The 26770-nt window shown below is 37.2% G+C and overlaps 1 protein-coding gene across 9 annotated transcripts in view; it reads left to right on the forward strand.

Moving 5' to 3' along the window:
- ANO3 (anoctamin 3) overlaps positions 1-26770 on the forward strand; it is a 304038-nt gene that overhangs the window by 210617 nt on the left and 66651 nt on the right. For all 9 annotated transcript variants that reach the window (XM_036029156.1, XM_036029157.1, XM_036029155.1 and 6 more), the window contains 7 exons: positions 2735-2835; positions 8060-8104; positions 10905-11036; positions 14129-14235; positions 15055-15110; positions 16332-16453; positions 21713-21847. In XM_036029156.1, coding sequence (XP_035885049.1) covers positions 2735-2835; positions 8060-8104; positions 10905-11036; positions 14129-14235; positions 15055-15110; positions 16332-16453; positions 21713-21847 — 698 coding nt within the window. The remainder of the gene's footprint in view (positions 1-2734; positions 2836-8059; positions 8105-10904; positions 11037-14128; positions 14236-15054; positions 15111-16331; positions 16454-21712; positions 21848-26770) is intronic.

The raw sequence follows: 26770 nt of genomic DNA on the forward strand, positions 1-26770 counted from the left end.
TCCTCGTTTTCTTAGATTTATTTACATTTACCAAAGCTAAGCACTGAGTCTGGCACAGAGTAGGTCTCAAATCCTCATTCAATTGCATGGTGATGTCAACAGATTTTAGATGGTCACGTCAATAGGGAATGATGCATATTTGAAGGCCACACGAATAGGTAGATGACCTGTCCCTGTCAGGGAGGGCGCTTTGCCGTCCAACTTAATTTCCAGATCATATTAGCAATTTCTCATTATCTTGGACTCAGTACCATGAGCTCCCCATTCTATTTTCTTTCAGTTCTCTGACACTAACTTGCAGAGTGACCTTGTAAAAATAATTTTTAAATTCCATCTCCTCTCAAGTGAATGTTCTACCTCTTGGGAATTTTGGATGGAACAATTAAATAGTAATGTGAAGTGTGAAGGCAGAGGGTGTCTTGTTCCCTCAGAGAAGCCTGTCTTCACCAGAGTTAAATAGGATAGTGCCAGAGTAGGAATTTGATTGCAAAACAAAGTCATTTTTCCCCCTGACAAATAATCCCTTCACCAGCCCCCTGCTCAGTAGCTACAAGAAAATAAAACTCTTTTTTTAAAGTAGTTATTTAAAAAAGGGAAATTAATTTAAGGAAACTGTAAGACAATTTACATTGCTTGAAAAGATCTACATGTGTTTGAAGACATACAAAATTAAACGTGTTCTAGCTCTATGTGCACTTAGCTTGACATTTACTCATTTATGGTAGAGTAATGCAGAAACATCCCTCTAAAGCATCCTTTTTATTTAGGTGTATTTTATTTCACATTTTAGAGGTTGATAGAAATGAGTTAATCAGTCCTAAGCCATCTATTTATTCATGATGCTAATTTGATTCCTCGCTTAACACCTCTTCCAAAATAATTCTGGCTTAATTTCTTTCTTATCTCCACTATTTCTTGCCTAGGTGCAAGTTACATAGAATGGACTCAAAATAAGTTACATCCATACATTCATTAAACATTTGCCAACTTTTGTTTTCATCATTCTTTAGCTTCATTTAAAATAAACATTCGACATAGGGAAGGTCTTTGGAAATTGTACTGAGGTGAAAGCATCTTTTGCTGTTTTTCCCATGGTGGTTTGTAAAATACTGGTACCCCAATAAGCTACCGGAAGAGAAAAAAAACAATCCCTGGTCCAAAACAGTGGACATTCAGCTTGCTTTTTTCACCTTTTGCATTGTTGAGCAAGCACATGCATATTGAAATGTCTGAGAAGTTTTCTAGTGGGAAACCCAAAACTAACTTGACCATGGAATACACACCCCTGCCCACCACTTCTTTTCATTATAAGACTCTGTGAAACAAGCTCTGGCAAAGGCTGGTCTGTGGAAGGGCCTGCCCCATGGCATCAGTGGTGAGGCTGTCATCCACATCTGAGTATTAGTCCAATGAATGGCTCATGGTTCTCCAATAACCCTCCTTTAAAATGTTGCTGATACAAATTGAAAATATTGTTCTGGCAAACTTGTGAAATTAGCCATATCTAAAATATAGGGCTTTATGAGTAGAGGGATATAAAATTGAACAGTTTAATTTTAAAAGATATGTAATTTTAAACCAAACTGATCAATTTCTTCCATACTTTTGAGTTTTTAAGACTGGTATGTTTCTGGAGAAGTTCTGTCTAGTTGAAATTTAAATGAACAATGTTAACCAAATGGAGTCCCACTGTGTCTAACCTAGTAGGTGTGTCTAAATGGGAGCAGGTGCATTTCTTCCATTATATATGTTCACTCCTCTAATAAGAGGAAGGAGAAACCCTGTGGCCACAAACTTCTTAGCTCTGTGGGCCTCAGATACTGTAGGAACTTCCAAAAATAACTATCGAGACATGTTTTTTTGAAGAAGTAGAATATGAATGTGAAGAATATACAATGCCAAAGTAGTAGATTATTTAGTAGAATTGTGTTAGACTATTGGATCACATGTTAGAATCTTGATGATTTGCTCAAAGAGGTATCATTGATCCTCTATTAGTGATCATTGATCCTCTATTAGTGATCTGAGCAAAATATTCAGAACAATGGGATACAATTATGAGAATTCTTAAGAATTAGAACAAGGTATGCAATTTTATTAAAAGCTTCTTAGATAATTCTGGTACACATATGACTCTGCTTTAGAAACTCTTGTCTAGATCAAAGACACTGAAATTCTTATAATCTCATTATATGGGAAAGAGTGCACTAAAAGGTTAGAATAAGCACGAAAATTTGATAGCTTTGTAAGGTAATGGACTTGTATATGTTATGCTCCATTTTCCTCCCAGGATTTCCATAGTACCTAGCAAGTATTACTCAATTAGATATGCTAAAAGAATAAGTGAATGAAACAGTGAATGACTGGTGGCAACTGTCCATCTCTTCTTAGCAAAAATGGGAGGAACTTAATAAATTACCCAGCAAAAATAATTTTAGATTTCTAACTGGATCATAATTTTTCTCATTGGGGATTCTGGGTCTTGATAACGATCAATATAAGAAAATGCACTAAGTCATACTGATGATTACTTCTTGTATATGATGGCATTATTAAATTTTTACTTAAGATTTTTACATAGTAAGAATTTTTATTCATATAAATTACTTTTAAATTAATGACAATGGCACATGTGTAGACAAGAGGACAGTGTTCTTTATCTCAAATCAAATTTTCCCATAATATCATCAGCTTTGATTATAAATAATGGTGCCTGCCCTGCTCTCCTTTTCAGCCAGCTGTTGCAAACACTGATATCATGTTTATTAAAATTCACATTCCATGGGACACGCTGTGCAAGTATGCAGAGAGGCTGAATATCAGGATGCCCTTCAGGTACTTGGAAAATTTATTTCATTTTCTCTCAATATATATTAAGATCAGTCTTTTTGCAAAACCTTACAGCAATAAATGCAATTCTTTCAACAAGGGAAATGCTTTTTCTTCCAAAGGTTAGGTGATCTGGGACACTTTTTTCCCCTTATAATTTGCTTGCCTAATGTGGAAAACCTTCTGCCTCCCTAGGTACTTTATATCATTTCTAGGTGGACTTTTCTAGAGCAAGAGAAAAAGTCATTTCCAAATTTTAACTGATAACATTATTCTCAAGATCAATCTCATTTCTTATTTCTTATGGGTGGATAGAACCCTCATTGTTTTTGTGGAAGGCAGGAGGTTTAAGTCTGTAGTATCCTCAAGTAAACAAATACAGTGTTCTTCTCTGGATAGTGGTTAGCAAGAATCATCCCTCAGATGCAATTCAACCAGATGGTTTCTTAGCTCTGCCCTCAGTATCAAAGGAAAATTGTAATGAGATGCCTGCTCAGTTCAAAAACTTATCAGTCCTTCCTGTAGACCAACAAATATTAAATAGACATGATTTCCTATATTGCAGAATGTTTTCCTTTCCTCCATCACTTACCAAAATAAAATTCAGTAGTTTTCCTATTATATACAAAGTGTAAACTCACATTGAAGATATGAACAATTACATTCATTTGAAGCTCAGCATGCTTCATCAGCTCCTAAGAATGTTTTAAAAGGTTCAGAGTAACAATATACCAATAAAAATGGCCTCTAAATAATGAATATGAATGAACAGCAGAAGCACAATTTAAGCATATGGAGAAATTTCTCATACCTGGTAGCATGAAAGAGGCCAACTCTGGTAAAAGTGCTGACATCAATAAGTCTTATGATACTCATTTTTTAAAAAATGATATTATTTTTTTATTTCCTGGTAAGGATACATTTGAAAGAGGAGTTCTGAGACATGTAAAGAAAGAAATACAAAAATCATGAAACTTATGCAGTTATTATCTCTTCTTATTGATGTTGTATCTGAAATTTCGTCTTTATACTATGTTTTTTCTAAAAAATGTTTACAATTGCCATATAGTGATTTAATAATAACATATTAGAAAATATGCAACATTTTCCAAAATGTATCAAAATAATGCTGGTTCCACAGGCTCAGTAGAAAAATATTCTGTGACCAAATATGCTATTTATTTATGATATTCTGAATTCTGAGTTACACAATGTTTCTTCACTGTAGGAATTTTTAGAGAAGTGGTCCTCATTCTCAGTCTTCAGAGTGCATCAAAGTCACCCAAGAAACTTTGTAAAAATAAAGGTTTGTGGAACATACACCAGGATATTCTGGCTTATTAAGTCTAGGATAGGCTTGATTCTGATGTAGATGAGAAAGAAATACCATCTCAGAGATTATAACATTTTAACAATTACATAATTTTTATGAATTTCAAGGGACAGTTATACCGAGCAACCTTCCCCAAACTCCCACCTGATAATGAATTTTTTAAAAGTTTCATATGACGGTATCCTTGGGAAAATAGCTAGAGGAGTGCTGGAACACAGACTTCTTTTGCAACATCTTTCCAGATGAGCTTAAATAATAGATACAGCATTACCTAACTCCTTAGTAATCAGCTACTTAAGAATTAGAATGTAGTTTATTTATGATATTCCTGAAATTTGGGATGGTTCTCAGCTCATAAAAAGAGAAAGCTCATCAAGCATAAACTACATAGCAAAGTGTTTCATGGTGGCCAATTCACGTTCCAACTGTCGACTGTTAGCACATTTAAGAACATACATGCTGTCTTTAAATATACAAAAATAGCAAAGAACTTAAATAGTAAAATGCATCTCTTTTTTAAAGATTTACACATAAAAATGTGGCTAATCTACATATTTAGTCAATGTTGAAATATACATGTTATATTCCACAAAAAAGCTGCAAATTTATTCTGAAAATATATTAGTTTTAACACTGCCTGCAGAAGTTTTCAGCTGACTTGTATGAACATGAATCTTGAGCAATTTACATGAATTTTCAGATTGAATGTATGTGTAAAATTCTGTATACCTATATTTTGTAGCTATCTCTTTGCTTGATTATTCTTCTAAAGTAAATATGGCCTAAATATTGGACTTGACGTTTCAAAACTCACCAAGGGAGTTTCAGGGAATTAAAATACTCTACATTTTTTTAATGTTTATCCTGTCAGGATGGACTTAACCTGTCTTGTCTGCATTCCAGAAATACCAACTCCCGCTTTCATTATGTTTCTTTTAATTCAAAGGTGCTCCCTATTCAGTCTTACCCCTCTTTCACCTTAAAAGTGTCAAACACGTTTTAGGATGATTCAGTCATCCTAAATGCTTCTCAGGCTGAGTTACAAGGTGGGGTCAACCTTCCATCTTTCCTCAAGCTTCCCCCACAAATATTTTAAATACGGCAAATTTGGGGGAATATTTTCAACTTCTTAAGAACCATCTTTTTTCTATAAAAGAAATATTTTTATCACAATTAGGATTAAATTTAGATCACTTTTTTATGCAAAAGATGCCTTATTCAAAAATAAAATGATATGAAAACAGACAGGGAACCTAATATACAGAATAAATAAAAGTAGAGTATTTGTGCTTGACAAGAAGCCAGAGACCCAGGGTCCCATCTATGTGACCACCCTCCCCTCTCCTCTTAGCCCTGCATTCATTTCTGCATGTGGCTACTTGGCTGTGTGAAACTGGTTGGAAACAGCATTGACATAATTATTTACTTATAATTTTGAGCGATTGTGTAACAGTGGGTAGGTAGGTAAAACAGATAAATGCTGCCCCGATGCAAGGTGTAAAATAGCAGACATTGTTCAAAGGAAAAATAAAGAAAGCTCTGTACCTGAATAATACACAGTTAGTAAATTACAGAGTGGAGGATTAGGGGTAGGAAATGATTTGGTTCTGCAGGCTCATTTCTGTAGGAAACTAAGAATGGCAGGTGATTGTTAGCTTCAGTGTACACTTGTATATTGCTGGGGGTATATAATTAAAAACAAAATCTCCCCCAATCCAGAAAACTGCTCCACAAATGTAGAAAAGAAAGAAAACACTTTTATTATTGAATAAGCATTAAAATAGAATGGGATGTGCATCACAGGCAATTTGCCAAGAAATTGCAACTGCATAAAGAAATTGCAGCTTTTTATGTAGCCAAACAGTACAACCCATGACTGACACGCTCTCAAGATAAACATAACCAGTCCTCAAGTAAAAGGACTCACCGGCACTAATTTTCACATAGTTCATCCTAGATTCGATTGGTAATCAGGCTGTTAGTTAATAGGAAAATTTGTGTCTCTTATTTTAATTTTTATTTGCTCTTATGATGTAGTGGTCTTAAAGATATGTATATTCATCTTGTATGACGTTCTTCCTTTATTTGTTCCAAGGCATTTCAAAATTAAAAAAAAAATGTTTAAAAAACTATTTCAAAATAGCAACAAAAAAGAGCAGTGCTTAATCCAAATGCTCTGATTGTATATGTCTTATTATATCCATGACCAATACTTATAACTATAACCTTTTTCTCCTCTTACTCACATTTCTAGATATTTGATATTAAAATTAAACTAATTTCTACTTTTGTAGTTTTCTAATAATATCTTATCAACAAATGTTTACTGAATGTAGTGGTCTCAGGCACCGAAGGAGATAATCGCAACTCTGAATTAAATGAAGGCTCACTCATTCATCAGCCATCTTAGTGCTTACCACTTATCAAATAATGTGACAAGTATGCATGGGGCATACGAAGTCAAATGAAATAGAACTACTGTCTTCAAGAAGCTCAATGTACTACAAAAGATAGTGAACAGTTGTATAACAATGGGATAAACAGTGTAAGACAGTCTGTCTACGTAGAGGAAGTTCAGAGTGAAGATGGGTTTATAGTCCAACGGGATTGAATTATACATACACACAAACAAATGTATGTTTGAAAAAAATAAAGGGGGAAGATAATTTAAAGTGTGAGTTCAGAAGTCACATAGTAAGCTTTAAAATCTCAAATTTGAATTTAGTGGTTAGTATGTCGGGACAACCTAAAAACTATTTTCTAGTCATAGGACCAGTGATTGCAATGAAGTGGGGTAGCTAAGAATGGTTTTCTGGTTTTCTAAGCAGTTAGCACAGGAATACATATAAATTGTCCTGCCTCTCAGCCATGCTTTCTAGACACCACACTGATCCTCTGTAATGGGTTTCGTGAGTGGGGATACAGAGGCTCAGGATGACGTTCCCGAGCTCCAGGATGAGGATGTAGTGAGAATCTTTGAAGAGATTAATTAACCTCTGTCATTAGAATTTTAGTTTCTCTAAAATAAAACATGTTCTGCACCTGCTTAAAACACATATCTTCCCATTGCTTTTCATCCAAAACCTGAGCATTAGTGGTCAGACTCCTCATTTTCTGTGCCTTGTTCATCATGCCCCCACGTCTTTTATCACTAACCTCAACTCATAATTTCTACTCTGGTGATTACCTAATTAGTTGCAGCTCCTGAATCTCAACAATGTTTGTTCTTGGTCTCATAACCACTTCATAGGCAGTCTAGAAGGCCATGTCTCAAGGCTCATTCAGAGGACTGCTCCCACTCAGGCTTCAAGGTTCAACACAGACAGCACACCCTCTGGGAGCGTTTCCCTGTCGCCTTTCTCCTCCTCTGCAGAAACTTGTGGAGATTCCTTCCTAGGTACTTCCACAGAACTCTGCTTTCTTGTATTGGCACATTTTATCATAACTATCACTTGTCTTCTCAATTGTAAAGGAAGCTCTTTAAGGGTAGAAACACTCTTTTATTCTCTAAATTTTTAGAGGTTATACTTTAACATTCCTTGCAAAATCAGAAATATTCATTACATATGTGTTTAGATGGAGGGATAGATGGATGACTTCGTATAACAGATACTCTAGTTAATATGCATCATGTAGCAGAAGTGAGACCTTCAAAAATAGAATGAAAAATCAAATATTCAAAATGATTTATTGATTTATGAAAGTGTTTTGTTATTAGTGACTTAGATTTTGAAATTAAAACAATGTAAATTTTATGTATTATACTGGTTGATTTCATGTCTTTCTTAAGCATGTGGAAGTTGGAATATTGAAATACTCAAAATGATTGCATGTTGTCACTCACTGGTTTCACTATTTTCATGTGACTTTCCCCAGCTGATTTCTGTTATTTTTCAGGAAAAAGTCCTATTACACTGACCCGAGGAGCAAATCAACGGGCAGGTTGGTGGGTGATACATAATTTGTTTATGATTAATTTGTCATTTGGGGAAAAAATAGAAAGACATTTGATTACCTTTACCAGCAGTTGTAAATTTTAGGGAAAAAAACACTTTATTGATTTATTCAATAGATTTCAAAAATGATGTGCCAAATTGAACAATGTTTAAAAACAGACAATCTATTTTATTTTAATGTACCATTGACATTCCTGCAATCTGCACTTGATATATTTGCAAGTTAGCATTTTAGAAGATTTCAATTTTTGAAAATAGTTATAAAGCCAAGATTGATAGGTAAATATTGACCCACTTGAGTAATAAAACAACAGACCAAACAGAGACCTTCTGGATCATGTGACCCAAATCTCTTATTTGGCCAAGCTGGTAAAGCAGCTCCACGAGCATTCACAGTGATGAATCGCCAAACAGCACCTTGGAATCACAAAACTACTCTTATTCCACCACCCAAAGCTGCCTTTCTTATCCTAATATTGAACAAACTTCTTTTCAAGAGCTTTCATGAAGCTCTTGAAAAACAGCATCTCTTACCAATTTGGGTAACAGCAATGTTAAAGGAATTCATCAAACCACAAGCCTCAGGCAGAAGAAATTATCCCACCTGAATTGCCGTGGTCCTGTTTCACTGGGGGAACTGTTTCCTTTTAATGAATACTAAAACGAAAACCTTCTTACACCTGGCTGTTTTTCTGCTCATTGTGATAAAAATCAACTAACTAAAACAAAATATCAATTCGGTGGAGTATGCCCTATGGAATAATGTTATAGGATATTACAAGTCAGAATGGCACAAAGTAGAAGATTTATATAATGTAAATATCAGACCATTTCAAGATAGTTCTTCTAACAAGAAAATGGCTGAATATAATTTAGAACTTTACAATAAGAAATATTTCAATTTTAAAATTTTAAACATTAAATTAGGTGTGGTAGGTATTGGTGACAAAACAAATAAATCATGAAGGGGGAAACTTAATATTAGAACAAGTATTAAATGGTTTAGTACTCAAGTTCCTCTTTTAAAAAACTATGATCCCAGCCCTGGCTGGCATAGCTCAGTGGATTGAGCGTGGGCTGCGAACCAAAGTGTCACAGGTTCTATTCCCAGTCAGGGCACATGCCTGGGTTGCAGGCCATGACCCCCAGCAACCACACATTGATGTTTCTCTCTCTCTCTCTCTCCCCCTTCCTTCCCTCTCTAAAAAATAAATAAATAATTAAAAAAAAAAACTATGATCCCCAGCCAAGTCAGATTTTCCTTTTTTTTGTCCAATTATCACGCCCAGCATCAGAATGAACTTCTATCACTTCCCTTGTGCCTGTTTGGTCCTGGTCTGTGTAGCAAATTCCAGTTAATTTTCATGTAATAAAGCCAACGTCATTGGAATATTATAACTTATAAATTTACAACTGCAGATTTTTCTGTTTTTTTTTTTCCTGCATGCTCCTGCTTAATGTTGGAATTGTTGAGAAATGCCTGGATTCAATTTTGTTTGCTCTGTAGAATTAGTGAGATTCTGCTGCTGTGTAATGAGTGGGTTTTCTGATAAACAGGCATCTTTATTTCAGAGACTTGCAGAAGGATGAAATGCTGTATTTTAAAATGGCCACAAATGTCTATTTATGTAATACTATCATAATTTAGTTTTAGAATAAACTTGTGTTTAGAATGACTAATAAACACTTATATATTAAATCCTAAAGAAACAGCATTTTAATGGTAGAAAAATGTTTTTTTTCCTATTCTGGTCAAATTCAAAAGTAAACAGAAAATGAACACTATACCTTTTTATTATCTTTTGTATTTACAATTTTCTCTTTCATGAAATGAAAATTCAGTTGTCAGTTATTTCAAATAATTACTAAAGTCTCTTAAACGCTATTGTAGTCAACCTTTTTACAGTCTACTTTTTACAAATATTCCCTTTGTCCCTTTACTTTGTGGATGCATATGGAGAGGGTAGTGAACAAATAGGAAAGGGGGTTATGAAAGTATATTACATACCAAACTGAAAAAAAGAAGATTGTGTTGTTTGCCTTAATTTAGACTTTCAATTAAGGAAATGAATGATCTTGATGTTTTAAAAAAATTACCATTGGAGAAGAAAAATTTAGTGGAGGGGGCTGTGTGTGTGTGGCCACCATCATTATAAAGTTACAAAACCCAATTTGTAGATAGTTAGAAAGAGAGAAACAAAATTAATTGTGTGCACTTAGATTTCACTTGCATTTTTTCTTTCTTGCAGTGGAAAAGGTATTTTGTGCAAGGGTATTTCAGCCAATAAATATGAGATGATAATTGATGTACAGGCAATTACTCAGATTTTGAAGTTCATCATCTCTCCTGGCAAGTTGATAGGAAAGGGTTATAGTTTTACTGTTCCTACTATTTATCATTTGTTTACAATGCACTTCCACATTCAGTTTCTAAAGAGTCTTTAAAATGATCCTTCAGGAAAGCATAACAAATTGCAACTGGTTTGGGGGATTAGGAAAAAATCAATGACTCTATCATCACTGCTCTCCACTACCCCATACCTCAACCCCCAGCCCTCACAGCTGGTATGACGCAGTCTGAGCTCTGACCAAGTATTTTTGCCTCTTTAATTCAGATTTCTTTTCATTCCCTCCTGGAAACAGGAAGAATGCATGTGTGTGATTGTGAGTGTGGGTGTGTCTTACGTCTTTTTGGAACCCCCACCTTTTTTTTGGAATGGCAGTGGAAGGTAGGCATTACTCCAGGATCCATCCTCATCTAATGCTAAAATGTGACTTTGTTCCAGTGTACACAATTATTTTAGAAGACTCAAAAAATGGATGTCTCAAAACCCAATGGTTCTGGACAAGTCAGCGTTTCCAGAGCTGGAGGAGTCAGACTGCTACACCGGTCCCTTCAGCCGTGCAAGGATTCACCAGTGAGTTCCCACCCATTTGCTCCCACTACCTGCCGTGGCATCTTTCATTACGGGGAGTTAATGTAGTAGCATCTTTCATTACCGGGAGTTATTGGTAGAATACGAATAGCTGGGAACAGTCCTGCAGTTTGCCGAATAAGTCAGAGAATGTATCCTTTTATTAAAATGTACACTTAACCTAGAACAACACTCAGTGAACATTATTAATTAATTATCAACTATGATTTAGAGACATTCCAGTAGTGAATAATTAATTGTAAACTCAGGGAATGACAGTCTAGCTCATAATTCTTTGAAAATAATTACTGTGATAGTAAGTCAGTTAATGTAACAAAAGTGACAAAAAGGATGATAATTTAATAATAGAATTGATGTTAAATAACATGCTTGAGTAATATTGTTCTAATTAACAAATTACATTTAAAATTATATTTAATTAATTTGTATATATTAGTTTAATCTTATTAAACTAAGGCAAATAAGAATTTTTTTTAGGGATTTGTTACATGCCTATCTATCTACCAACATACAGTATCTCCTTTATTTACTGACTTACTATTTGTTAAGTTTCTACATGATGCAGACTGAGGTTATGGCACAGTCCCTGCTTTCACAGTACTTCCAGTCAACTGGGTCAGACAAAAAGGTAAAGTTAATAACTAAACAAAATAAGATAAGCATGAAGATGGAGAAATGTGCAGTATGCAGTGGGTCTATGGCTGCAAGATCAATTTGCCATACGCAGTTTTGGACTGACTTGTCTTCTGGGATGGTGGCAGTTGAGAGGCAGGATGAAATAGGATTCCTGACCACCAGATGTGTAGCTGAGCCAGTAATCAATGGGAAACCCTCTCTTTCCAAGTATTTTATGTATGCTATTATTTACTCTTACAGGTGAATCTGCAAGCATTATTTTTTAATTCCAGCTATGAGAAATGGAGGAAGGAATGGAAACCCAAATGACTTCTATGTTTAGAGACAGGTTGCAGTTTCATGGAAGATGCTTCAGCTTTTTGTTTTTTCAAGTTCTGTGATGTCCCAAATTTTTAAAAAAAATCTGCTCTTTCCCTTTGAACCTGAGGAACTGGGGCAATTTTCCAAAAATCTTCATCATATCATGCAACTGTCTTGCTTAAATTTCTTGCAATGGACTCTCATTTACACTTACAATAAAACTCAAAATTTTTATCAGCTACCATGTGGCCGTAAATGTTGTGGCCCCTGCCTAGCACTATCCTCTCATCTTCTACAATTTCCACACCATCTACCTCAGGGGCACAAGCTTTGGTTCCACCCATTGAATGCTCAAGCTTTATTCCATCCCAGAGTTTTTTGTTCTTTCTGTTCTCTTTTGCCAATATGCTCTACCTCCACATCTTCACATGGCCTGTTCCTTCTCATCATTCAGCTCCCACTCAAAACCTGCAGCTCAGGGAGCCCTTCTCTGAAAAATCTTATCTGTAGTCCCCTTGTCTGGTCATACTCTGTGTCATTGAGCAGTTTTCTTTTTTCTTCATATTAGCAACTCCTGAAATTGTGTAACTGATTTCTTTACTTACGTATTATCTGTTTCCTTCATTTGTAATGTAACTCCACAGAAAAAGAATTTATCTCTTAAAAAATACTTGCTCCAAAAATTCTGAATCAATCTGATGATAAAATAATTGATAGACATTTCTTTTTATGCTTATAGTTAACAGGACACAGGAACTGTTAACTCAGTGCATCAAAGTACAGAAATAGAAAGTACAATATCAGAATATTAGAACAACTCTGGGTCTAATAAAATGGGCAGGTATATAGGTTACCATAATACAAGGCAGAGTAAAATTAACACGTTAGGAAAGATACAAATGAAGTGTGCGTTTTTGTAAGAGAGGGAAGAACTATACCTAGAAGAGAAGATCCAGCAAACCTTTATGAAGGAGCTAGTTCTTTTCAGCAGAGAGGAAGGGAAAAGTGTGGAGGGAGATAGTGAGAGGTAAGAGAATGGATATGAGAAACAGAACAAAATCTTGAGGTAAAGAAAGATGGGATTCCATGGGGACGATCAATTCTACAATTTGGCAGACTAACAGATACAAGAAGCCAGAGCTGTAAGAAGACAAAGGGGGAGGTTGAAATGCAAGAATAGAGAGCCCTCAGAGGAAAATAATAAATTTAATTGCGCATATTGGAGAAATGCTGACCCATTAATAGTGGGAGTCCTCCAAGGGTCAGAACAGGGCATTAAAGTCAGGTGGGAAGTGGCACAGCTAGGTAAGATGGCATTCTTTTCATAACGTAGGCAAGAGCAGATGAGACCCAGAACTAGATGGATACAAGAAAGCCAGGGGGAGGCAGTATAGTTATAAAAGTTACTTTGTGTGTCGGTGACTCTTTGTATAGGGATAGGGAAGAGAAAGCAAGGATCAGAGAAGACCTAATACTTCAGCACTGAGCCTGAGAAAATGGCGGTTTGTCATTCACAAAGACAAAGCAACTGGAAACAGACACCGTCAGCAGTGGAATGAGAGCCAGAATGCTTCCATTTTTTTTGAGGCTCCAATGCTAAAAACAGACCCTTCCTTTCCTCCTGGGATCACCCTGTTGCTTTTCCTGTCAATGACTCTGACGCGGTTCCTCCTTGCAGCTCTTCCCATGTAGGAACAGAATAGGGCCAATAGGGAAGGGAGAACAATTGCTCATTACTAAAGTTCTGTAAGATAACCTCGCTTGGAAAGTGTGGCATGGGGAATTGCATCAATTTTTAATGTGTTCTCTTTGGAACTACATTGCTTAATTAAAATGTATGGGAACCCATGGAAACTCTTTGTTCAGTGCCAAACAAAAATCATGAAGACACCCAGGCTTTCTTACAAACCAAAAGATATTTACATGAATATTTGATAATACCCTATATGATGTGTATTTAATTTTTCTCTGCTGATTGATTTTCTTCGTGAAGGGGATGGTTTGTTTTCTGATTTACTCTACTTCACATACATTAGTATAAAGGAGAAGACAGATGGATGGCCGCCTGGGAAGTTCTTCCTGTTGCTGGATTCTGTGCTCTGTTCCGACTATTAAAACCAACCCCCCTGTCTTAACAGCTTCATAATAAACAATAAGGACACCTTCTTCAGCAATGCTACTCGAAGCAGGATCGTCTATCACATGCTGCAGCACACCAAATACGAGAACGGAATATCAAAAGTGGGTAAGAAGGCTAAGTAATAATGCAGAGAAAGGAAAATTAGCAGCTGCTAATGTTACCAAGAAATATTTAACAACTGAAGCTTCGCCTTCATGCATTAAATATGAACATGTAACATACTGAGCACAAACTCTAAACATTCTATTTTCCTGCCTTTCAATAAAACAAACAAACTCTTTTAAGAACATTTGGCCATATGTATCAAAATGTGAAATGCACAAACATTTTGGAAGAGAAATTTTGTTCTTGAAATGTATGCCAAAGAAATAATCCAACTTTGAATAACAATATACAAAGACATTTGTTCATTGTGGCTTTGTAGTAAAATAAAACTGGAAATTTTGTAACTGTCCATCATTAGGAATTGGCAAATAAACTAGGTTACATCCACACAATACATCTATTAAACATTAAATAATACAATGAATTCTCAACACCACTATCTTTTTGAGATTCTTCGAGGGGTGGAGAATTCCTGTGCCCTCTTAACCAAATTTTGAGTTGAGGAAAAAGTTACTGTAGGCTTATGTGATCCCCAGTGAGTGGATGTTAAAATTCCCCCCGTATCATGATGTGGCAAAGTGAAATCTTATGTTAGCACCTTGCAAATCTCCCTGTATTAATATTGTAAGGACAGAATTATACCCTCAACATCAGTCTCTTTCAAAACCTCAGTGTCCTCATAGGTGAGGTGCTTACGGAAGTCATTTTGGTTATTCTAAGTCTTTAAAGTAACTTATTGTTCGAAGTGTATGCATGTTGCTTCAGAACACAGTCTTCATTTAAACTAACTCAAGAACTGGTCCTTTCTTCTCTTTTCAGGTATCTGTAAACTGATAAACAATGGCTCCTATATAGCAGCTTTTCCCCCACATGAGGTAATTTTGAAATACAATTTCCATTACAAACTAATAAGTTTTTCATGCTCAATGCTCGATCCCATTTTACTTTTAAATTTAAGTCTGGCTTCCCTCTTTCAAGAAGGTTCAATCAGCAACTGGCCCTGGGCTTTTCTGAGGCCCCCGTGACATTCGGTGGTTGTACACGGGCTCCTCTGCCCAGAGCCTTCCTGCAGGTTGCCCGCATCAGGAGGCCCAGCCCTGGAGGGAACTCATGTGCGCATGGCTCGGCTGCTCTGGCTGATGCCTCTACTCCAACACAGAGCTCCACGGTGACCCAGTCGGGGACCCACACCATTCCCAAGGGGCAGGTCCCTGGTTTGTACTTACTGCATTGGGATCCCTGAAAATCAAACCCACATAAAACCTACAGTCTATTATGTACTTGATTCTCTGCCTGATGTTACCTCTCTACCAATTTTAAGTAGAAAAGCCTGCTCTACGCCGTGGTGGGCTTCACCTGCTGAGTCTTGAGTTAAATATGAATTCGTTATCAGTGGTAACTCCACCATGTCCCCACTCCCCCCAGACACATGCACTGCATTCATTTTTAAGCAAATTTGAATTTTCATATAAGAATGGAGTCATTAAAAATTTCACTGATGTACTTTCAAAACTGGTCGTTGTTCTCTGTATTAAGGCTGCGGACTCCCAGGAGTTCACAGAATAGTGCAGCCCATAAGAGATAAAATGTGTTGAGCACTTACTATCTGGCACTGAACTAAATGTTTTATATGGTTTAACTCATTTAATCCTTCCAAAAACTTTTTGAAATAGATGATGATATTAACTCCATTTTATAAATAAGTCATTGAGGCATAGAAACATTAAGTTTCAAAGATACAGTTTTGAGCCCTGGAAGCCAGACTCCAGTGTCTCTCAGTGATGGTGAAATCATAGTGTTTAGTAATAGACTTTAGGTTCCACAGAGTAAAGTCTAGTTTACTGTAAGTGAAAGGAATCTCATTGATTTAAAAAGGAATTAAAGAGAGGATTTTTAAAGAACGATCAATATTTTCAATGAATGATGGATATATAAAGACATCATCATTCCAAAGACAAGCTTGAGTTTACAATTTCTGAAGCTTTCAATAAGTTTTTTAATTATTCTGTAAGAAAAAAAAAACAAAAGCAATTTCTATTTAGTTCAAATTTTAGTAATAGAAGGGGTATCCATTTATCATACTGTATCTGTTTCAGGGAGCCTACAAGAGCAGCCATCCCATCAAAACTCATGGACCTCAGAATAACAGGCATCTATTATATGAGCGCTGGGCACGCTGGGGAATGTGGTACAAGCATCAGCCCCTGGATTTAATCAGGTACTGCATGTGAATCGATAATGGAAGGCATATGCTGTTTTGTTGTCATTTTCTTCAATTTGGAATTATTTCATTTACTCATCAGAATGCAATCAGAAAAAAATAAGCCATTCTGAACCTTTTCTTTTTTTTTAAGAGATTTTTATTTATTTATTTATTTTTAGAGAGGGAAGGGAGGGAGATAGATAGAGAGAGAGAAACATCAATGTGCAGTTGCTGGGGTGTCACGGCCTGCAACCCAGGCATGCACCCTGGCTGGGAATTGAACCTGCGACACTTTGGTTTGCAGCCTGCGCTCAATCCACTGAGCTATGCCAGCCAGGGCTCCAACTTTTCTTATATCTAGATCTGAACAATTGAGTACATACTGGCTACTAAGATATTAGTAGAAGTATTGTATGGAACTTCTGGAAATCCCCTTAATATAAAAAAAATGTGTTCTTTTATTCTGCCATCTTACTCCTAGATACAAGAAGGTAGTGTCTATATTGGACCCTGAGGCAATTCTGAGACTAGAAACCACAAACTAAAAATGGCAAAGAAGAAAGATAGGGGCCTAGGTACCTGACAATACTGCAAGGCTGCCATATCTCCAGTATTATTCTAAGTGAGAGAAAAATATTATCTTGCTTTAGCCATGATTATTTTGGAGTTTTCTGTTGTATGGCTGCAACTCATGTTTTTGTTTTTTGCCTTCTGTTGGCTTGAAAAATTTTTTGGTCATTCCTCACTTGATTTGTGAGGAGAAATCTGCTGCTTCCCTAGAAGATGCCCTGGCAAGGCTGCCTTCATTAGGCCTGACTGTAATCTTTTTTTAAATATATTTTATTGATTATGCTATTACAGTTGTCCCATTTACCCCTTCACTCCCCTGCACCCTGTACCCCCTCTCCCACCCACGTTCCCCCCCTTTAGTCCATGTCCATGTGTCATACTTAGAGTTCTTTAGCTTCTACATTTCCCGTACTATTCTTGCCCTCCCCCTATCTATTTTCAACGTACATTCTATGCTACTTATTCTCTATACCTTTTCCCCCTCTCTCCTCCTCCCACCCCTACTGCTAGCCCCCCATGTGCCCTCCATTTCTGTGGTTCTGTTCCTATTCTAGTTGTTTACTTAGTTTCTTCTGGTTTTGCTTTAGGTGTGGTTGTTAATAATTGTGAGTTTGCTGTCCTTTTACTATACATGTCTTTTCTTTATCTTCTTTTCTTAGATAAGTCCCTTTAGCATTTCATAAAGTAAGGGCTTGGTGATGATGAACTCCTTTAACTTGACCTTATCTGAAAAGCACTTTATCTTCTCTTCCATTCTAAATGAGAGCTTTGCTGGATAGAGCAATCTGGGATGTAGGTCCTTGTCTTTCATGACTTGGAATATTTCTTTCCAGCCCCTTCTTGCCTGTAAGGTCTCTTTGGAGAAATCAGCTGACAGTCTGATGGGAACTCCTTTGTAGGTTACTGTCCCCTTATCTCTTGCTGCTTCTAGGATTCTCTCCTTCGTTTTTACCTTGGCTAATGTAATTATGATGTGCCTTGGTGTGTTTCTTCTTGGGTCCAACTTCTTTGGGGCTCTCTGTGCTCCTTGGATTTCTTGGAAGACTGTTCCCTTTGCCAGTTTGGGGAAGTTCTCCTTTATTATTTGTTCAAATAAGTTTTCCACTTGTTGGTCCTCCCCTTCTGGTACCCCTATAATTCGAATGTTGGAACGTTTAAAGGTGTCCTCGATGGTCTTAAGCTTTTCTTTGATTTTTTGAATTCTTATTTCATCATGCTTTCCTGCTTGGTTGATTCTATCTTCCTTCTGGTCCACTGTATTGTTTTGAGACTCAGATTCCTTCCTTTCACTATTGGCTCTCCTCCGTATATCTTCCTGCATCTCTTTTATGGTAATCTGCATTTTTTCATGTAATTTGCATCCAAAATCAACCAGTTCCGTGAGCTTCCTGATCACCAGTGTTTTGAACTGTGCATCTGATAGATTGGCTATTTCTTGGTCACTCAAAGGATGAGTCTTGGGGGACTGATCTGTTCTGCTGGAAACATATGTCTTTCCCTGTCTCTCCTATTATTTTATTTATTTATTTATTTTTTCTCCGGTCTGGTTGCTCTTGTTATGGTGTGGGGTGGAGCCTTAGGTGTTCACCAGGGCTGGGCACCCCAGTCACTAGATTGTGACGTTATATGTGGGGGCAGGGGCGGGAGCGGGGACAGGAGGGATCAATGGCAACCGTTCCGTTCTCCTGGAGTCAGACACTTCCCTGGGCTTCTGGGCCGTGAGCTCTGCCCTGGTCCACAATCGCTGCCCCACTGGGTCTGCCAGCCGCTGCTTGCGTACTCAGGGATCACCGCTGCACCGCTGTGCTCTTGCGCTCCGGATTGCTGGCGCCGATTTTGCGCCAAATTTCCCCCGACCTACGCGCACCTGCGACCCACGCCAGCCCCGCGCCTGCTCGGCTCGTCGTCCCCTACCAGTCTGGATGTACGGGTCTACTTCAACATCTTGGCTGTCCGACTTCCATTTAGATAAATCCTCTGACAGTTCTGATATTATGACTGCAAATCATTGTTGTAAATTATTGTTGTTCTGTTCTTGGTTGTGCGAGGAGGTACGGTGCGTCCATCTATTCCTCCATCTTGCCGGAAGTCCCATTCTGAACCTTTTCAATAAAAGGGACTTAATTTAGGAAACTGATTGGACAGGGGATGGGAAAGGTGAGAAATCAAACAGGAATAATGAGACAACCCAAGATTAACAGCAGAAAATTGCGAACTATCCTAGGCTGAAAGGAAAATGGAATAAAGTATATTTCAGTGCCCGATACCTGGACTATGAAATTTGTGATTGGGCTACCTACAAAGATGTGAAAATGTAGGGAGTAAAGCTATGGATAAGCCATGGCTGTCCTGAGGACAACCAAGACAGGAGAAAAGATCCTGGATTCTCCTTTCCTTCCTTCCTTTCTCCTCTGAGTCTCCAAGTACCTCCTGGCCCCACTTAACCTGGAGCAATTCATAAAGGAACCTGTGTAATCTACTTTCCAATGAAAACATATCAAAACAAGGAAAAGCAGAAAAAGGATCCGAGAGCAAAAAGAAAAATGACCAACAAAGCATCTATGTATATACTTATCTTTCAACAAAGATTTAGTGAGTATCTATTTGATTCGAAATATTTGAATAAAAAATGTTTGCATCTGAAAAGAGCACATTTTAGATATTGTCAGCTACAAAACCCAGTTAACAGAAGAGTTGTGTGGCATTTTTCAAAAGGTTTCACCATGGGCATCAGAAAGATTTTAATATAAAATACTTCTCTCCAAAAGATTTAAAAATTAATAAAACACTTCTCTCTAAAAACTGTTGAATTTATCATGTGTTTATTTATGGTTGAGGTTATTTCTGCAGCCGAATCCTATCATCAAATGACATGTCGCATGGGGAAACAATATAAAAAATATAAAAATGGAATGGCCATGGGTGAAGTGTGAGGGGAGTGACACCAATAGCAGCCCTGAATTCTTCCCGGCCCTGTCGTGGATTTGAGATATGTTTAAGGAATCACTAGATGGCCTAGAAGATTGGGAATAACACTGCTCTGGTCAAGGGATTTCCGTCACCTTCCTTGCCCAAAACTGTCTCTTTCCTCTCCTGAAGCAGATCAGAAATCTGATGTAACTCAGGTGATTGTATTCCTCTCTGGTAATAGTGTTATTCCTCTTACTTAACCTTTAACAGTGAGTAATTTAAAATCTCAGTATAATACTCTCTGTGGAAGGGGTCTATATGTGTAGTTTTCTATAATTGTTGTAAAGATAATCTGACATATTAATATGCGCTGAAACAAAACAACTCCAGCCTTCAGAAGAACACTTGTTTAAAGGCACAAAGCCTTTGATGCAGTACCTGTTATTAAAATAATCTTCTGTTTAAAAGTAGAACCTTATCATTGTATAAAAAAATGAATAGACTGGTGATGCGTGTTTCCTAGGAGAAATAAATGAAAAAACGTTAGATAAATGGCACTTAATGGAAGGTGACTTTTTGTCTACACCTGGTAGCATTTACACAAATAATATAGAAAATAAAGTAGCAAGAGAATAACTTTCAGAAAAAGAAGTCTTGTTAAGGAAAAAATAACAAGACAATTTTCTTCCCAGCAAGAATCCCTGCCAAGGGATTGGCAAGGATTCCCAATTGAACTATAAAACACCGATCTTTAAAACTATTGTTGGGCCAAACTGTGTGTTGAGTGAGCATTTTTAGGAAATGGAAACTGAACAGTAGTAGAGAATTCAAGAAGTTATCATTTTATACCTGAGCTGTATAAACAGTGTGACAGATAATATTTACAGTAGACTTGGTGAAGAAAAGGCGATTTAGTCTTTACAACCACCTTATTCTCCTGCCATTTCCATGTAGACTGTATTTATCAGCTGAAGAGAAATAAAATACATTCAATTCCCTTCGCTTCATTTGTTAACTTCCTGTGGTGAGAGCTGGTAAGGCGCGGTCCCCTCCCCAGCAGCTGCAGCCATGGGACAGGAGGGTTAACAGAGGAGTGCCTGGTAACTGCAGTGAATTTAGGCACTGAAACTTGGGTGAGGACAGGACATCTAACCAATGGTTGGAATGGAAGTCAGGAAAGGCTTCCTGGAGAAGTGATAAAAAGTGACAGATAAATGTAAGCCAGACACAGGAAGAAAGTGGAATGTAATATTTCAAAGCATGAACCAAGAATCACGTGTTCCAGGAACTGCAGGGTTGAACTTTGTTGAGGAAGATGTGGCATGATTGTGCAGATTGTGTCCGGTGTACAGGTGTCTGGGCAGTCGCGCATATGGAGACTGATATCAGATCTGCTGTCCCCACCCACCTAGAGAGGAGCCCTTTTTCTAAGTCATGCAAAAGCGATATGGTGTAGCACAGCTACGTGTGGAGAACAAAAAAAGGGACTCTCCTAGGAGGCTGGAGAGATGCAAGAATTAATTGGTGAAAAGCTTTATGAACAACATTAAGAAAGTTGACACAGAAATAAACACGTTTTATAAAATTGTTCCTAAAAGGACAAGTTTAAAGACAATCAATGTCACCATTATTAGAAGTATTAACAACCATGAATGTTAAGATAATCCAGATGGAGGTGCCAAGGGACTGAGCTGGTAGCCTCAGGCGTCTGTCTGAAATTCTGACTAGGTGTGACATCAGCATTTGTAGTGTGACTTATGTGGCCTTAAGCTAACAGTTTGCTTTCTTATGCAGGCTGTATTTTGGTGAGAAGATTGGGCTGTACTTTGCTTGGCTGGGATGGTATACTGGAATGCTGATTCCCGCCGCACTGGTTGGCTTGTGTGTTTTTTTCTATGGGATATTTACAATGAATGCAAGTCAAGTAAGGTAAGCTACTAACAGGCTTATTGAAAACTGTTGGTCTTTCCTCTGGGCAAAAACCTTATGAAAATGCTAACTATAAAAGACAAGTAATGAGCTTCTTTTCAGCTGGAACCACCATCTTCCAGTAATTTGCCAAAATGACTAACACAAAGGGAAAGAGGAGAGATACCCATTATATGTTCTCTAGGCCTTTTAGAAAACATGGAGTTGTTCCTTTGGCTACATACATGCGAATCCACAAGAAAGGTGATATTGTAGCTATCAAGAGAATGGGCACTGTTCAGAAAGGAATGCCCCACAAATGTTACTGTGGCAAAACTGGAAGAGTCTACAATGACACCCAGCATGCAGTGGGCATTGTTGTAAACAAACAAGTTAAGGGCAAGATTCTTGCCAAGAGAATTAATGTACAAATTGAGCATATTAAGCATTCTAAGAGCCGAGATAGCTTCCTGAAACATGTGAAGGAAAAAAGAGCAGAAATAAAAGGAAGCCAAAGAGAAAGGCACCTGGGTTCGACTGAAGCATCAGCCTGCTCCACCCAGGGAAGCACGCTTCATGAGAACTAAGGTCTCAGTTCAGATCCCCCATTGGGAGTGTGCAAGATGCAACCAATCAGTTTATCTCTTGCACATCAATATTTCTTCCCCTCTCTTTCTCCCTACCTTCCCCCCTCTCTAAAAATAAATAAATTAAAAAAATAAAATAAGTAAAATGGATTAACACAGACAAGAAATGATTCTTAGACAGTTAGCTGCTGTTTATCTTGGTTCCATGGGTACATATTCACAAGGTTTTACCATGTGGTGTAGACTCCCCCTCCACCCCTACAAAGCTGGAAATGAACAAAAGACAATGAAAGGAATCGATTTGCTGTTCCTATTGACATATGTACCAGTGGAGCAAATTAGGCTCCTTTTGTATGATATTGGTATCCTCTAACCTTCAATACAAGGAGTGTTTCAAAAGGCGTTAGCAAACTCTTTACTTCAGTGCTTTATGGTATTGTATTTCTGCTACTTCTGTCATGTTATAATTAAGAACTTGTCAGACTTTCTATTCTAAATCAAGTTAAGCTTCACTGAATATCTTTCAAAATTTTGTGAGCCGAAATCTTCCATTCAAGGTGTCAGACGTGAACTTGTAGGTGTTATCATGGTGGGCTGGTGGAGAACACAGAGCTTTTCTTTTGTGTTGCTTTGTTTCAGTATACTTCTAAGCTCTTTTTGTTTCTTGTAAAGAAACAAAATTTTGAAAAGCTGAGGATTAGGTTGTATTTATTATGTTTCCACTGGCTTTGTTCAGATAAGTTAAAGCCATATTTCTTAATTTCCCTGCAGTTAACTGTAGAATTATAAAACCATCAAGTTGTAGATTATTTTTTCTATGTATATGTACATGTATATATTTACATATGTTCACTGGTCTTATGTAATCAAATGTGGTCATATTTATGCCTGGGAGAGGATATATCCTAGTAATATGAAAATGACCAAGCAGGTAGGTATGGCCTGCTTGTCAGGCCCTGGGTTTCAGGTTTAGAGCAAAGAACAGAAATCCCAACTTTCTAATCCATCCTTTCTTCTTTGGCATTAAAATTCACCAAGAAATTGAACTCCTTCCAAAAGCAGTTGGGTCTTAAAGGACTTCTAGACCCTCTGCTCACAACATCCTTAGCAAGGAGGGTTATTAACGCTCTGTGATATGGCAGGTGCGTTATCAGTACCCCTTATATAATATCACAAACAGATATCATCTCCAGCTAGAGATAAAGAAACTGGTCCTCAGAGAGGTAAGGGCTTGGTCAGGGTAATATTTCTAGTAAATGGTCAGCTAAGTGTCAAATCTCAATCTAATATATTTTTAAAATTGTGATAAGAACACAATATGAGATCTACGGTCTTTAAAAATGTTTAAGTGAACACTACAGTATTGTTAACTATAGGCACAACATTGGAGAGCAGATTGTTAGAACTTACTTATCTTGCATAACTGAAACTTTATACCTCTTGAACAGTAGCTCCCATTTCCCTTTCCCCTAACCCTGGCAAACTACATTCTGCTCTGTTCCCACGAGTTTGACTGGTTTAGATGCCTAATGTGAATGGGATCATGCAGCATTTGTCCTGCTACTGGTTTGTTTCACTTCATGTAATATCCTCCATCCTGTTCAGCTACACTGTTGCATATGGCAGGACTTCCTCCTTTTTAAGGCTGAATAATATTTCACTGTATGTTTATACAACATTTTTTATCCATTTACTTATTGATGGATATTTGGGTTATTTCCATATTTTGGCTATTGTGAATAATGCTACAATGAATATGGGAGTGTAGATATCTCTCCAAGATCCTGATTTCAGTTCTATTAGATAGATACCCAGAAATGGGATTATTGAATTATATGGTAGTTTTATTTTTTAATGTTTTGAGAAAAGTCCATATTGTTTCCCATAGTGGTTGTACCATTTCACCAACAACATACAAGTGTTCCAAATTCTCTTCATTCTTGCCAACACTTGTCATTCTTTGTCTTTTTGTCTTCTCGATAATAGCAATCTTAACAGGTATGAGTTAATATCTCATGATTTGATTTGCTTTTCCCTGGTGCTTATATCTGCTTCTAAAACCCATGCTTTACTCGTGCTTCTATACTACCTTCTTTTAAATCTACTTAAACATTTTCACAATTCCCCCAAACAGACATCACCAAGCGTCTTATTCTGTGCCTTGTCACAGAAAGCCTCGAGACCCTGGAGTGGGTCCAGACATCCACGCCCAAATGGACAAATCTCTCTCTCCACCCATTATCTGAAGTGGTTGTAATTATTATTTTATTTGATTCAGCCCTTACTATGTATATCTGACATTAGAGGCAAAAGAAAAGAAAGCCACAGTTGAAGTCGTGGTTTATATTATCTGCCTCAGCAAAAGAAATTAAGAAAACACTCATGCTGGGCTCTCTTTCTCCCTCTAGTGGTGCAGTAAAAACAAGAAAGTTCTGATGGCCTCAAATCCCTTATTTCAGGCTAAAAAAATACATTGTCAAAAATTGTTTAATATTTTCATTACGTATTAAGCTACACTTTGATAAAATTATAGAGAATGAGTTTAATGATTCTGGAATTAAAAATAGGATTCAGTCTGATAGCTGGGATTGTAGACTTGCTGTTTTGTTTGACCATTTGGAAAATGAGGAAGATGGTATAGTATAAAGTGATTTTATTATACCTTGTTAGTATGAGATTTCAATATGAGATGCATTGTGTCATTCTCAAAACACAAGGGATTATGAGAGCAGTACCATTTCAATCAAAATTTCCTTCAAGGGGTGTGTTATTTCTTCTTGTTTGTATAAATTAGTAGTATTACTAAGAGAAGATATAATTCTCTCTTTCTCTGGGGCCTTTAAATTGTGTGTTTTGCCTGTTTCTTCTACTTCATATGGACATCCTGTTTACTAGAAATAGGGTGTGTGTGAAAGTGGGAAGATGATAGTGTGTGTAGGACCCATTACATCATCATCACTAATAAGTTAGTTTTTGGTAAGAAAGCTTTTTTTAAAATATAAAACAAATGTACCATTCTTTTAGATATATTATAGTTGATGGAGAACTGGACCCAGAATAAGAAAAAACTAAATTCAGTTCCCTAAAGTATCTACTGTTAGCTATGTGATCTCGAGCAACTCACTTAGATGAAATACCAGTTTGCTCTGTGTTGTGGGGATAACTCCCATTGCAGGAGATTACAGTGAGGACTGAATTTCATGAGCATGAACTCATCTTTGCTCACTGCAAAGCACTGCATGACTATGTAGTATTCTTCCTTACTATTTACTCCTACTATGGCTTGAGAATACACACATCCAGCACTTGACATGCACATGAATCTGTTTTTGCTTCATTTGAGTGCAGACATTTTGGAAAATTGCAATTCTCACTACAAATACCATCAATTAAACTTTTATTTTCAGGCATATTTTCAAAAGCCTTGAAATTACTTTCAACATTTCCAGAGTAGATTTACTTAAAAACAAGTTACTCAGGTGATACTCAGTGGGGAAGAACCATGTGTGACAGATAAAACAAGTTGCTGGAAACTCTCAGGCTGTGAGCCTTTTGAGAAGTTTCTACCGATGCCCTACTCCTTTCACAAAGTCATCTATAATGTATGCTGAGATGTTTTAAAAGGTAGTGGTGTAAAACTGAAGAGAGATATCGTAAAGTTGCATTCTAATACAGAATATAATATATATTTCAGTAAATAAAATCTATGTCATGTCAGCATGACACTATGTGTCAAAGCACAACAAAAAAAATAAGGGAAAGGAGAAGAAAGGGAAGGCAACAAAAGGGAAGGAAAGGGAAAGGAGAATCAACTCCCTCAAATTTCCAATGGACATGCTCCTCAAACTTCCGATAGCCTTGCAGCTGATCAAGGCCTGGCGGGTCCACTCTAGACTCAGGGAGACAGGAGAAAATGCTTGGTTCCATGAGGATGCGTGATATGCCTTTATTCACAGGTGGGTGAGCCATGCATGCTACAAGCTGCATGTCTCTCTAGTGAGAAGCTCCTACTTGTTCAAGTACTAGAGACAGACAAAGCCGGCCTCAAGCCAAAAAATTATATAACATAGCATGATTCTGAGCATGTGAGCCCACTTCATGTTGTGGGGACCATTTATCGGGCACAGTCTCAAGGCTAGGAGAACACTACTCATCAGGCCCATTCAAGGTTATAGGAAAACTGCTTTCCTTAGTTACCCAGACAAAAAGTGAACCGGACTGCCTCCATTTACTCTACACTAGTGGACATGATGCATTGATTTATTGCAGTGGGGATTATGAAGTTGTGTGAATTATGGAATCTATTTATCTTGCTGATTCTAAGACAGTGAGATTCAGTGGGGAAGGGTAATAAATT

The sequence above is a fragment of the Phyllostomus discolor genome, chromosome 6 (assembly GCF_004126475.2).
Source record: "Phyllostomus discolor isolate MPI-MPIP mPhyDis1 chromosome 6, mPhyDis1.pri.v3, whole genome shotgun sequence".
NCBI classification, from domain to species: domain Eukaryota; kingdom Metazoa; phylum Chordata; class Mammalia; order Chiroptera; family Phyllostomidae; genus Phyllostomus; species Phyllostomus discolor.